The sequence below is a fragment of the Osmerus mordax genome, chromosome 25, assembly GCF_038355195.1.
Source record: "Osmerus mordax isolate fOsmMor3 chromosome 25, fOsmMor3.pri, whole genome shotgun sequence".
NCBI classification, from domain to species: domain Eukaryota; kingdom Metazoa; phylum Chordata; class Actinopteri; order Osmeriformes; family Osmeridae; genus Osmerus; species Osmerus mordax.
Window position 1 is genome coordinate 5,454,878 of NC_090074.1, and position 12,335 is coordinate 5,467,212.

General features: G+C 48.6%; 1 protein-coding gene across 1 annotated transcript; it reads left to right on the plus strand.

The window, feature by feature from the left end:
• The first annotated feature begins 328 nt into the window (after positions 1-328).
• On the plus strand, positions 329-10,399 carry pygma (phosphorylase, glycogen, muscle A). Its single transcript, XM_067228682.1, has 20 exons — positions 329-633; positions 3,589-3,690; positions 3,800-3,878; positions 3,976-4,079; positions 4,232-4,363; positions 4,575-4,686; positions 4,837-4,919; positions 5,049-5,192; positions 5,387-5,479; positions 5,813-5,959; positions 6,293-6,456; positions 6,670-6,784; positions 7,245-7,346; positions 7,671-7,818; positions 7,955-8,013; positions 8,591-8,732; positions 8,852-9,059; positions 9,237-9,371; positions 9,520-9,586; positions 9,833-10,399. The coding sequence occupies exons 1-20, from the start codon at positions 391-393 to the stop codon at positions 9,980-9,982; spliced, it is 2,529 nt and encodes an 842-aa protein (XP_067084783.1). The 5' UTR covers positions 329-390; the 3' UTR covers positions 9,983-10,399.
• Positions 10,400-12,335: the final 1,936 nt, after the last annotated feature.

Here is a 12,335-nt window from a genome sequence, read left to right on the forward strand (position 1 = left end):
TAGTTTAATTGTGTCAAGTCGAATACTTTTTCAGGTGCCAGTGTGGCACATGGAGGATGTTATGTATTTTAGCCTTACTGGCCAAACTATGTTAGGATATCTAGTTTTCATTTGTGCTTATTCATGCATAGTTTTGATGAATTATTACATGTTCAGTTTTTGGATAGGTCCAGCCGCACACCACTTAGAACACTGTAAGCGACACTGTAAATTAATTACATATTCATAACTCTGTTCAGAGTTGGTCCCACCTTGAACTCAATATTCATAAGTACCTCTTTATATGCTCAACCGTGACCTATATTTGCGGGTACTCCTGTAGCGCAGAGACAAGACCAGGGGAGTTACGCCTGATATTTGACTGTCTGAAATCGAGAGCCTAGTATCATCATGTCGAAACCGTTGTCAGACCACGATAAGAAGAAGCAGATTTCAGTGCGAGGTCTTGCCGGCGTGGAAAATGTTGCCGATTTAAAAACCAATTTTAACAGACATCTCCACTTCACACTGGTCAAGGACAGAAATGTGGCGACAAAAAGGGATTATTACTTTGCCCTGGCACACACCGTGCGCGATCACCTTGTCGGCAGGTGGATTCGTACTCAACAGTACTACTACGAGAAAGATCCTAAAGTAAGTAATGTGCTCACACGGCATCAACTGAATGACAGATTGGATGAGAACATCACGTTTTTTATATGTACTTTCAAAGTCATTAATCTCAAGAAGGCTTCACAAGGCCTACGATTATTTCATTATTTATTACACTAAGGGACTATTTCAATAGCCTACTTGACTATTACATTTAGAAGACGCTTTCACCCAAAGCGAAGTACAGATGCAAAAGAAGGCAGGCAGCAGAAAATCAAGGATCAGAAGTACATCGTTTTAACAGTATTTCGGTGGTCAGTCAAGGAACGGTCTGTAATTACCAGGAATAGTGCACCACATCTCAGCTACCAGGCACGGGGAACAATTATAATATGCTACAATGCAACACTCCAAAATTACATAGTAGGCTACGATATAGCGCAGCAAAGACAACGTCATATAAGTGCAATTTGGGTGCGCGTTTGCCAGAATCACACAATGTATCCTGCGAAGTTCGACTTTCGGTGATCTCAGGCCAAGAGAGCGGTTAGTCGAAATGAAGTTGAAGAGGTGCGTCCTGAGACTTTGTCGGATGGACAGTACACGGTATAGTAGTATCATGAATAATAAAGGACTAGTTTGTGTCTAATACAAATATTGAGATAAAACAATGGCCAGATATTACTCTGGTCAATGAGATCGTCCTGGTTAATAGTTTACAGTCTGACTGTATCTCAGATGGTTATGCTATGTTTTCAGGTGAGCGAAGACACACCTTGCTTGACAAGATCCAACGGACACCACACTCACGAGATAGTAACGAGCAGTGGCGATTTTAGACTCTTTTTAGGGGTGCTCAAGCACACCTAAATTTCATCTCAGCACCCCTAAAAATAATAATAATAAAAAAATAAAAAATAAAGAATTATTATGAATTATTATTATCTTAAATAAGTTTTAGTGCTCTAACGTGTTAAAACAATGTTTATTTATTGTTGACACATTATTATGGTTTCATTCGATGCTGGTAGTTCATGAAGAAAGGGACTTTCTTCGTTTTTTCATTCATTCAATATTTTGCATAATAATAAATAAACGTATTAATTGCTATCCAGTGAAATTAGTGATTTATTAGCAAGGGGGTTTAACACTTTTGCAAGGCACTGTATCCATGTCACATTCTCATTGGGGGCTGAGGCCCCCCTAAAGGTCTGATCCTAGAATCGCCCCTGATCACGACACAATCCCAGTTCAAGTCGGAATTGTGACAACCCCAACAACAGATTTCCAGCGCCGGCCGCGTCGTGATGTTTCGTTCCCGGACGCCTACAAAAGTATCAGTGCGATATGCTGACGTGTTGGCGTTGTGTTGAAATGTGACCCTCGTCCCTGACCTTCCCCTCCCTCCTCTCCTGGCTTGAAAGAATTGCACGTAGCCTTTCTGCCAGACAGCACACCTCCTCAAGAGGGTGTGAATGAACTCAGCCTTACTGTACTACCCAAGACAATAACAAAAAACGTGCCCCTCTCCACTGAAAGGATATGTTGTCACTGCTATCTCTTCTACAGTATAATCCATGACTCAACAGTTACCTTAACAGAAACTGCAGCTGCCACAAACCTCCTTTTCCCTATTCGAAAGGATGTTTTTCGCAGTCCTAGATGTGTCCATGTCAACCATGGCAGGTTCACCACAGCCCTACAGGCAGGCTTAGGGTTCCAGACATCATATCCCCGATATTGTATAAGGGGGAACTTGACATTCTACTTTATCACCTAGCCCAAGGTCAAGCTCTGGTTCTGGTATCCTAAGCAGAAAGGTCAAAAGTTATACCCTCCAAGAAAGGTCAACATAGAAACTGATCCGAGAAGGGAGGACTCCAAGACTTTATACTGTACAGGAGTCCCTACAGAACTATGATATATCTTAATAGAAATTGTTTACTAACTCCTTAATGAATACATCTCGTCGCATTTTGGATCCTCTGCATCCTAATACAGGCCTGAAATGGAGCGACTTGGATTTTCTTTGTTGACACCCCGTGTCAACCAGGATACAAGCACCCCTTGCAGTGCCGTCTGTTCCATGTGGCTGATTCCTGATTGGCTGCCTGCATAATGAGAACTGCCGATCCTCATTTCAGGATGGCGCCGGGGCCTTATAGGAAATTAGCTGTCATATGTCAAGTCGAAAAAAAGGTCGTCGAAATTCATATCTGAACGACTATAGAGAAGGAGGATGCAAAATGATTTCCTCTTGTTCTGTGCCACTGAAGAGTGCAAGTGAACATCATAAATCACACATGGTGTGTTTTCTTTCCCGTGAATACGCTTCAGTCCTGTGTATCTGTTCTGGATCCAGCTCTGTTCTCGCAGCATGTTTCCCCATTAATAGATATCATGCCATCAGTAACCTTTACGGCAACCCCAACTGGTGCTATTTTCTCCCCGAGTCCAAATGCCTTGTTATGTAACACCCCCTGAGCTAGCTATCGCTGCTGCCCCCTATCTCCCAGCTCTCAGCCGCCTGTCAACCCAGCCCCTGACCCCTAGACCCCCCACCACCACCAGCCCCCTGTCACCCCAGCCCCCGGCCCCTAGCCCCCCCCACCACCACCACCAGCAGTCACTACCCCCAGCCTTCAGCCAGTCCCAGCAGCTCATTTCTTTTTGAGGAGAAAAGATACTGAGAGAAGAGATACTATGCCAACATCAAAAGCTAAACCCCAGACTTGACGGTCTCATTTCCATAAAATCCCTTTACACAGGCCAGAGAGCTTAATGAATGTGAAGCCCGCGTTCACATATTCTCACAGACTCTTGACTGGATCTTAGTCTCAGGGTTGCTGTCTGTCTGTCTTTGATGTGGGTCAGTTTCAGGCCTTTTTCTCTCCTCATGTTGGTCCTGTCTGTGTAGCTGTGTTATTGTGCAGACTCACTCCTCATCCCCTCCCCTCTTCTCTCCTCCCCTCCTCTCCTCTCCTCTCCTCTCTTCAGCGTGTGTACTACATCTCCCTGGAGTTCTACATGGGCCGCACACTCCAGAACACGATGGTGAACCTCGCTCTGGAGAATGCCTGTGACGAGGCCACATACCAGGTGACGCACACACAGTCACACGCACACACACACTCAGACCCACACCTGTAGAATGTCCATGTAGCTTCAGCCTTCGGCGCAGACTGATGAGCGTGGTGTCGCTCCACAGCTGGGGCTGGATATGGAGGAGCTCCAGGACATGGAGGAAGACGCCGGCCTTGGGAACGGAGGCCTGGGCCGACTCGCTGGTGAGCCACCCTCCCTCCTCTCCTCGCTCCTTATTGGAAACGTCACGGCGAGTCCCCCTCTGACTAAGCTTGCCCTCTCCTTCCCCCCCCCCCCCAGCCTGTTTCCTGGACTCCATGGCCTCGCTGGGCCTGGCTGGATATGGCTACGGGATCCGGTACGAGTACGGCATCTTCAACCAGAAGATCGACAAAGGCTGGCAGGTGAGCTGGGCCTCGGGGGCGCTCCGTGGAGACGGACGAGAACGCATCGTTCACGTCGCGTCCCGACCCGAACACGGAGGAATCAACGGAATGTCACGGAGAGAGAGATTCCCGAGTCTTACTGTATATTGTTCTGCACCGACGATTGGCAGGTCGAGGAGGCGGACGATTGGCTGCGCTTCGGGAACCCCTGGGAGAAAGCCCGCCCAGAGTACATGAGGCCGGTCAAGTTCTACGGCAGGACGGAGCACCACCCCGACGGGGTGAAATGGGTCGATTCCCAGGTGAGGATGTGGAAGAGTGTGCCTACTTGTGTGTGTGTGCTTGTGTGTGTCAACATGAGTGTTATCATGTCAAATCAAGTCGTGTTCGCCATCCCTAAGAGTGTGTTCGAACGGTCTAACCAAACCAATCAAAACAACCAAACATCCTTCTAACTTATTTTGGTCTTACTGTAGTACCTGATTTAAGAGCACTGTTTGGTTGCGTTGACAGGTAGTGCTGGCTCTGCCCTACGACACCCCCATCCCAGGCTACAGAAACAACATCGTCAACACCATGAGACTGTGGTCTGCCAAGGCCCCCTGTGATTTCAACCTCAAGGACTGTAAGTGTCTGACCGGACGACAGGAGACCGAAATAAGATCTTCCGAATGGAGATTAGCTCTCTCAGTGGAGGGTCAGATTTTGTAGTAGTGAAATAGAGACCACAATGGAGACTCAAGCACGTTTTCCAAATCTCTGCCCCCCTCACCAGTTAACGTCGGTGGCTACATCCAAGCCGTGCTGGACAGGAACCTGGCGGAGAACATCTCTCGCGTGCTCTACCCCAACGACAATGTAAACAAGCATGTCACCTTCGTGCGAAAGCCAACCACTCGCGTTCCTTTACACCCGCGAGAACGATTTCAAAGACGGTCGTGGTCGTGCTCACGAAGCTGCGCCTGTTTCTCTCCTCCTTCTCCCTAGTTCTTCGAGGGGAAGGAGCTGCGCCTCAAGCAGGAGTACTTTGTGGTGTCTGCCACCCTGCAGGACATCGTCCGTCGCTTCAAGGTGTCCGACTTCGGCTCCAGAGAGATCTCCCGCACGGACTTCACCGCTCTGCCGGACAAGGTGAGGCACCCTCCGGTGGTTTATCTGAGAACGGGCAGCAAACGTCGAGCTGGACGCCAACGCCGTTGCTGTTTTTTTTGGGCGTCGCTAACGTTGCCGTCGCTCGTTCATTTGCAGTTCGTTCTTCTCAGTTACGATACCAACGCTGCGTATTTCTGGACCGACGCTTATATGGTCGTTCTTGTTCTTCCCAGGTTGCCATCCAGCTGAATGACACTCACCCCGCAATGGCCATTCCAGAGCTTATGAGGGTACTGGTGGATGAAGAGCACCTAACCTGGGAAAAGGTAAAAGGCAGAACATGACCATTAGCCACAGTCTGTAGCATTTCATATTTCGTTTGAGTATTTTGATTTCGTGTTATGGTTTCACATGGTACTGTAGCAGTAGTAGTAAAGAAGTGCGCGACTGCAGTTATACCAACAGAGGGAGACAAAGCCATTGCTTTGGTTTAGAAGCAGCAACTTGCACAGAATGCTTAGACGCATCCGACATAAACAAGCTGTGGCGAACAGCTAGTCAAGATATGACCTCTCGTCTCTCATCTAGCACTGCGAGTGCAAGAAAGGCGCATTACTAATGAAACGTACTATTATTTTTGATCTCTCCCCTGAGTCCAGGCCTGGGACATCAGCGTGCGTACCTGCGCCTACACCAACCACACAGTCCTGCCTGAGGCCTTGGAGCGCTGGCCGGTAGACCTGCTCCACCACCTGCTGCCCCGGCACTTGGAGGTCATCTACGAGATCAACCGTCGCCACATGGAGGTCGGTGGTGCAAATGGCAGCTCTTTGAAATCCCGGGTCTCTAGAAAAGCAGACCCTCCCCTCCCCGCCCCCCCCCCTCCCACCCCACCCTTCCACTCCTCCGCTCCGCTGAGGAGTGACTAACTAGATAACCTGGAAGGAGCGGTGGATGGAAGGTTGCACTTGAAGAGAATCCCCTTGGTCACGTATCTCTTTAACCTTCATCGATGTAGGACCTGAACAAGGGCGTAGCTTCTCACAGGACAACCGCGGGCGCTCGTGCGACGGTCACCCCGATCCATTCCTGTCTGCGCTCGCCTCAAGCTTGTTGCCGTCTCTTGTGTCGTTTTGCAGAGAGTGGCCGCCAGGTACCCCGGAGACACCGACCGGATGCGTCGCATGTCCATCATCGAGGAGGGATCGGAGAAGAAGGTCAACATGGCGCACCTGTGCATCGTGGGCTCCCACGCCGTCAACGGCGTGGCTCGGATCCACTCGGACATCCTGAAGGCCACCGTGTAGGTGTCGCACGCGCACGTGCCCTTGCACGCACGCCACGCTTCCTTCGAAAAAGGGTCATCTCTCGGGAAACATTCCCAGACTCCTCAGCCTCGTGGACACCGTGTACAGCGCGCGCGTGCGTGTGTGTATGTGCACGCTCGCACAAGTACATTGGTATTTACTTAGTATGCATATTCATGGTGATTTTTTTTTTTTTTTAACCGGACCAGATTTAAAGACTTTTATGAGATGGAGCCAAAGAAGTTCCAGAACAAGACTAATGGCATCACGCCACGTCGCTGGCTGGTCATGTGCAACCCTGGCCTGGCTGAGGTTATCGCAGAGGTGATCTTCTATTGGTTACTCTGTCGTTACTCCATACAACAGTCCATCCAATTAAAATCAGACTTTAGTCCCATAACGCCTTCGGGGTGGAATTGCAACATAAGTTTGTGAACGATGTGAAAATGCAACAATACAATGAGAATATAACTATAATATAATAAGTATATATATATAATAAGTATATATATAATAAGAATATAATAAGTGCAATGAAAATGGTAACACAAGGAAATCATGATATAGGAAATGAGAGATACTGTATAACAGCGAGACCGTTGTAGCACTGTAAAAAAGAGTAGACAAATTTTATGGCATACTGGTACTTTTTATACTGGTAAATGACATCCTTATTATGCTGACTTTACACAATCTTTCACTGGTACTGACACTGTGATTAGAGGGACTGTACATTAACCAATAGGGAAGAGTAACCATGTCTCAATGTCGATGTGTTGGTCAGAAAATCGGAGAGGACTTCATCCGTGACCTTGACCAGCTGTCGAAGCTGCTGGAGTTCATCGACGATGAGGCCTTCATCCGGGACGTTGCCCAAGTCAAGCAGGTGGGTCTCATGAAACCAGAAGCCAGTCTCGCTTCGGAGAACATCGCGAGCTCGCGCGGCCCCTGTTGTACATTTACATTTAGTCATTTAGAAGACGCTCTTATCGAGAGCGACTTACAGTAAGTACAGGGACATTCCCCCGAGGCAAGTAGGGTGAAGTGCCTTGCCCAAGGACACAACGTCATTTTTCACTGCCGGGAACCGAACCGGCAACCTTCTGATTAATAGCCTGTTTCCCTAACCGCTCAGCCATCTGACTCCCAGTGTTGTACCTGTGCTCTTTGTGGCCGACACGCGCCTAGTCTGTGCCTCCTCCGTCCGTAGGAGAACAAGCTGAAGTTTGCGGTGCACTTGGAGGAGCACTACAAGGTGAAGATCAACCCCAACTCCATGTTCGATCTGCAAGTCAAGAGAATCCACGAGTACAAGAGGCAGCTGCTCAACTGTCTGCACATCATCACCTACTTCAACCGTGAGGGCTCCCTCTGTGCCGACACACCTCTCTCTCTGTCTCTCTCTCTCCCTCTCTCTCTGTCTCTCTCTCTCTCTCCTCCACCGATGTTGTACCTATCTCTCTGTGTTAATGCTGTTGTTTTTCGCCGCCTCAGGCATTAAGAAGGAGCCTAACAAGCACTGGACCCCGAGAACCATCATGATCGGAGGGAAGGTGTGTTTTGTGTTGCGTACCTTTCGACCGTTCGTTCACCGCAAGTGTGTCTGTGGATAAATGTAGTTGCTTGATAGAGACCATCTGATACTTGATAGCAGATATAGAGGTTCCTGGTTTAAATCCTTGACGTCGCTTTGGATCAAACTAAATAGTCTACTAAATCAACTCATCACATTGTTTTCTGTTACAAGATAGGTACATATATATAACCTTAAATAACACCCAGCAATTTCCCACATATGATTTTTTCTGCCCTTTAGGCCTTAACATTTTTGTCATATTTTTTATTTTATTATAATTCAAAAAATACTAATAATATGCCCCACTGGTTCACATGACTGACAAAAAATCTTAACATGTAACAAAAGTCTTTACACAATAAAAACCTTTGTCCAATGCCTATTAGACATTAAGTCGGTGAACAAAATATATGCCTAAATGTTTTTCGTAGCAGTTCGCTTGCTTCAGTTAGCAGCTGAATGACTAGGGTGAACTGTCAGTTGAACTCATGCATCATCTCGACTGTTTTTACTATCATCCCAATCGCTGACCTCGTTCTCTCCCTCTGTCCCAGGCCGCCCCGGGATACCACACTGCCAAGATGATCATCCGTCTCATCACGGCCATCGGCGAGGTGGTCAACCACGACCCCGTCGTCGGGGACCGCCTCAAGGTCATCTTCCTGGAGAACTACCGGGTGACCCTGGCCGAGAGAGGTGAGGGGGGGGGGGGGGTCGCGCTTTGATGACACCGCGCTCGCCCTGTCAAACCCCGGCCCCCTTCCCTCCCCCCCCTCCCCGGTTCACGTCTTCTTCTTCTTCTTCTCTTTCCGCAGCCATCCCCGCCGCCGACCTCTCGGAGCAGATCTCCACGGCGGGCACGGAGGCCTCCGGGACGGGCAACATGAAGTTCATGCTGAACGGCGCCCTGACCATCGGCACCATGGACGGCGCCAACGTGGAGATGGCGGAGGAGGCGGGCGAGGACAACCTGTTCATCTTCGGCATGAGGGTGGACGACGTGGACGCCATGGATGTGAAAGGGTGAGGAGGTGGGGGGGGGGGGGGGGGGGGGGGGTTGGGGGGGGAAGGGGGGATTCACCGTGTCCTGCCCGCTGTTCACAAATCGAATCTGTAAGTGTTGTAAAAAAAAAAAAAAAAAAACGCAGCGTCCCCCCCCCCCCCGTTTCAATCCATCGCGATCCTCTCCGTGTTGCCTAGATACAATGCGTCAGAGTACTACAACCGGATCCCGGAGCTGAAACAGGCCATGGATCAGATCGCCGGGGGATTCTTCAGCCCCAAGCAGCCTGACCTCTTCAAGGACATTGTTGACATGCTCATGAACCACGACAGGTGGGTCGTCTCCTTCACTGTCTCGCATGCTGTCTACTCACCCTGTGGAGTACAGTACACAGCAGGCCATGGTTTTCCCAGTCTTCCCCGAGCTTTACTTTTAACATTTACAACGGCCCTTATCTCTCCCTCCATGTTTTATGCACAGGTTCAAAGTGTTTGCTGACTATGAAGACTACATTAAATGCCAGGATAAAGTCAATGCGCTGTACAAGGTCAGTGGGGTGCTTGCAGGTCTCAAATGTGTCTTTGCTATTAAACTGGGGGGTTTTGCTGACAAGTTATTTGGATAGAAATAGGCTGTCTGATGGATTTTCACACGTAGGATTAGCTCTGTGATAAGAATAATCTGCCCCTTGAGCCTTTTATCCCGCATTTTGTATGTTATTCACAATTGACCTCATCATCGAGTCTAAACCTTCTCATAAACCCTTCCCCCGTGTCTCATTTCTCTCCAACAGAACCCCAAGCAATGGACCAAGAAGGTGATTCACAACATCGCCGGCTGTGGCAAGTTCTCCAGCGACCGCACCATCGCCCAGTACGCTCGTGAAATCTGGGGAGTGGAGCCCAGCCTGGAGAAGATCCCCGGCCCCGACGAGAACCCATAAGCGGCCACGCCCTGCCCCAGCACAGCCCCGCCCCCCCCCCTCGTTCACCCGCCCCCTCGCCTCGCCTCCGTCGCACCCTCTTCCCTAGGACACTGCTGCTGTTAGGTACATGCCCGTAGCTAGGGGGCAGTAATGATTCCCCCCCGAGGAGAACCTTCTCTCTCGGGGCCGCCGGATGAAAGGAGCGCCGCCTTCGTTGCAAGCTTGGCCCGTACGCGACGCACACTCAGACTCGCACACAGCAGGGGGGAGTAGAACGTGCGGGTCTGTTGAGACCACCCTGACTAGCGATTAGGCTGGCTCTGCAGTCCAAGCCGTTTTAGCGAATGTTCTGAATCGTCCCATGGAGTCAAGGTCATTGGCCTCGAAGCAGCGGTCACTCTCCAATGATCAGAGAGACCATATAAAGGAGGGGGGGGGGGGACTAGGGTGGTGGTGGTGGGGGGGGTTGGCTGGGGGATGTGGAGAAGGTCCTAGAAGTGTGTTGTGGGTTTTGAGCTTTCGGTGGGTTTTTAGCATTCTCCAGTACAACTATATGCCTTTTCCCCTTGGATCTGTTCTAATGGAGTTTCTTGTCTTCAATACATTTAATCCTACGAGCTGCGTGTGTGTTTAATCTTCCTCGAATGCGGTCTGTGTTGCACATGCATTGTGTCTAGACTCTGCCAGACAGTAGGATCCACATTCTACACTAACTAAGTTGTATTCGCCTCTCTCTCCCCTCCATTTAACCTCGTATATCTGGAAGGTCAGGGGGGTAAACACATTATTATAAACAAAACGTAGGTATTTTGTCAGCAGCTTGTCTTTTGACTCCACGGGGGGTGACATCCCCAATGTTGTCACCTCACACCTGTTTTTTTTTCTTTCTTTTTACCGAAAGACATGTTTGCCACTGTGGTCTGTCCCCCTGAAAGCAGATAACCTGAGCAGGTGAGTCTATGGGATGTAGTAGAACAGACTAACTGATCCCCCGTTGGGGGGGAATCGTGTCTGTGTCAGCTGTTGTCATCTGGAACTCCCCGTTCTCTCTCTGTTTCAAGTGAAGCTAACCGCTGTCCGTGAACACGACTGACAGTCACGTTTCAGTCAGTCAGTACCTGTCATACTATACCAATAAAATATACTTGACATTGTTTATCAGTTTCTATACTGTTACTATCACCACAGTCCAAGTTTAGACGCACACACAATGTTGCACAGTTGGTTTCCAACCCCCCCACACGTCTATGTTTCAGAGTAGACGTCTAATTTGTCACTTATTTGCTCCTTAGGTTTCGCAAAGCACAGATATTACAAACACACACCCACGGCAACGTAGGTTTTACTGGAGGAGCCTCTCCTAGCTGATTTTCTCTCCCGAATCTGAGTAGATTAATGAGTCGGGGAAGATTAAACTTGAAGGGTCTTGGATTCATGTGTAGCCTTTTCACCATTCAACTGCAGCTGTGTCCGTTTTTAGTCACACAATATCCCCAAAATCGAAATAAACCTTCAATCCATCTACCATCCTCTTTAACATAATCTGTTTTGCACTTAGAAATCTTGGACCTTTTGAAATCTTGGACAATCTTGTATTGTCCCTCAATACATTTTGTTTTCAATCCTTGTTTTATTGATGATTAGTTCCAGCATAGGATTCTCTTCCTAGCATGGATTTATTAAGTGAGTGAGGGGCACAGCACACAGGGAAGAGACATCATAGCCAAGCCCAGGCCCTTTCTGCCAGCACACACACACACACACACACACACACACACACACACACAGTGACACAATGAAGATGAACTCACATCAGAAGCAGACAAACCTAGTCTGGTTCATGGTAACCGCAACAAGGGTTTGCGCTGCCTCGTTTGTGAGCGGGTTCAGCAATTTGATCAGTACAGTTGTAAAGCATTAAAGGAGAAAAGGTACATAGCGTGATATAATGTGTCACTAGACACCACAGCATGCTGCGTTCCTAACATGGTAGGGTGATGAAACTACGGTTTAGAGTTCTGTAACTCCAGGGGGTCAAAGGCACAACGGCGGGCACGTAGAAAATGACCTCTGAAACGTGTGTACAGCTGCTCCTACACAGGAGTGTAGAGGAGTGTGAGAACTTTTCTTTTGCAGAGTTTGGATACCGTACGTACACAATGTTTTAAATCAGTGGGACATGCTCAGTTACTTGGTCTGCTATGGTTATTTGTGTAGAGAAGGCCACAGATGATTACATCTGAACAGTCCTGACCCTATTTTGCAGTTTGGACTTTGTGTTGATCATTTTCATCCGGTCTACATTTTAACTTATGGGTTTCTAGGATTTTTTTGGGGGGGATTGCATTATTTGATTGGATCCAAATGGATC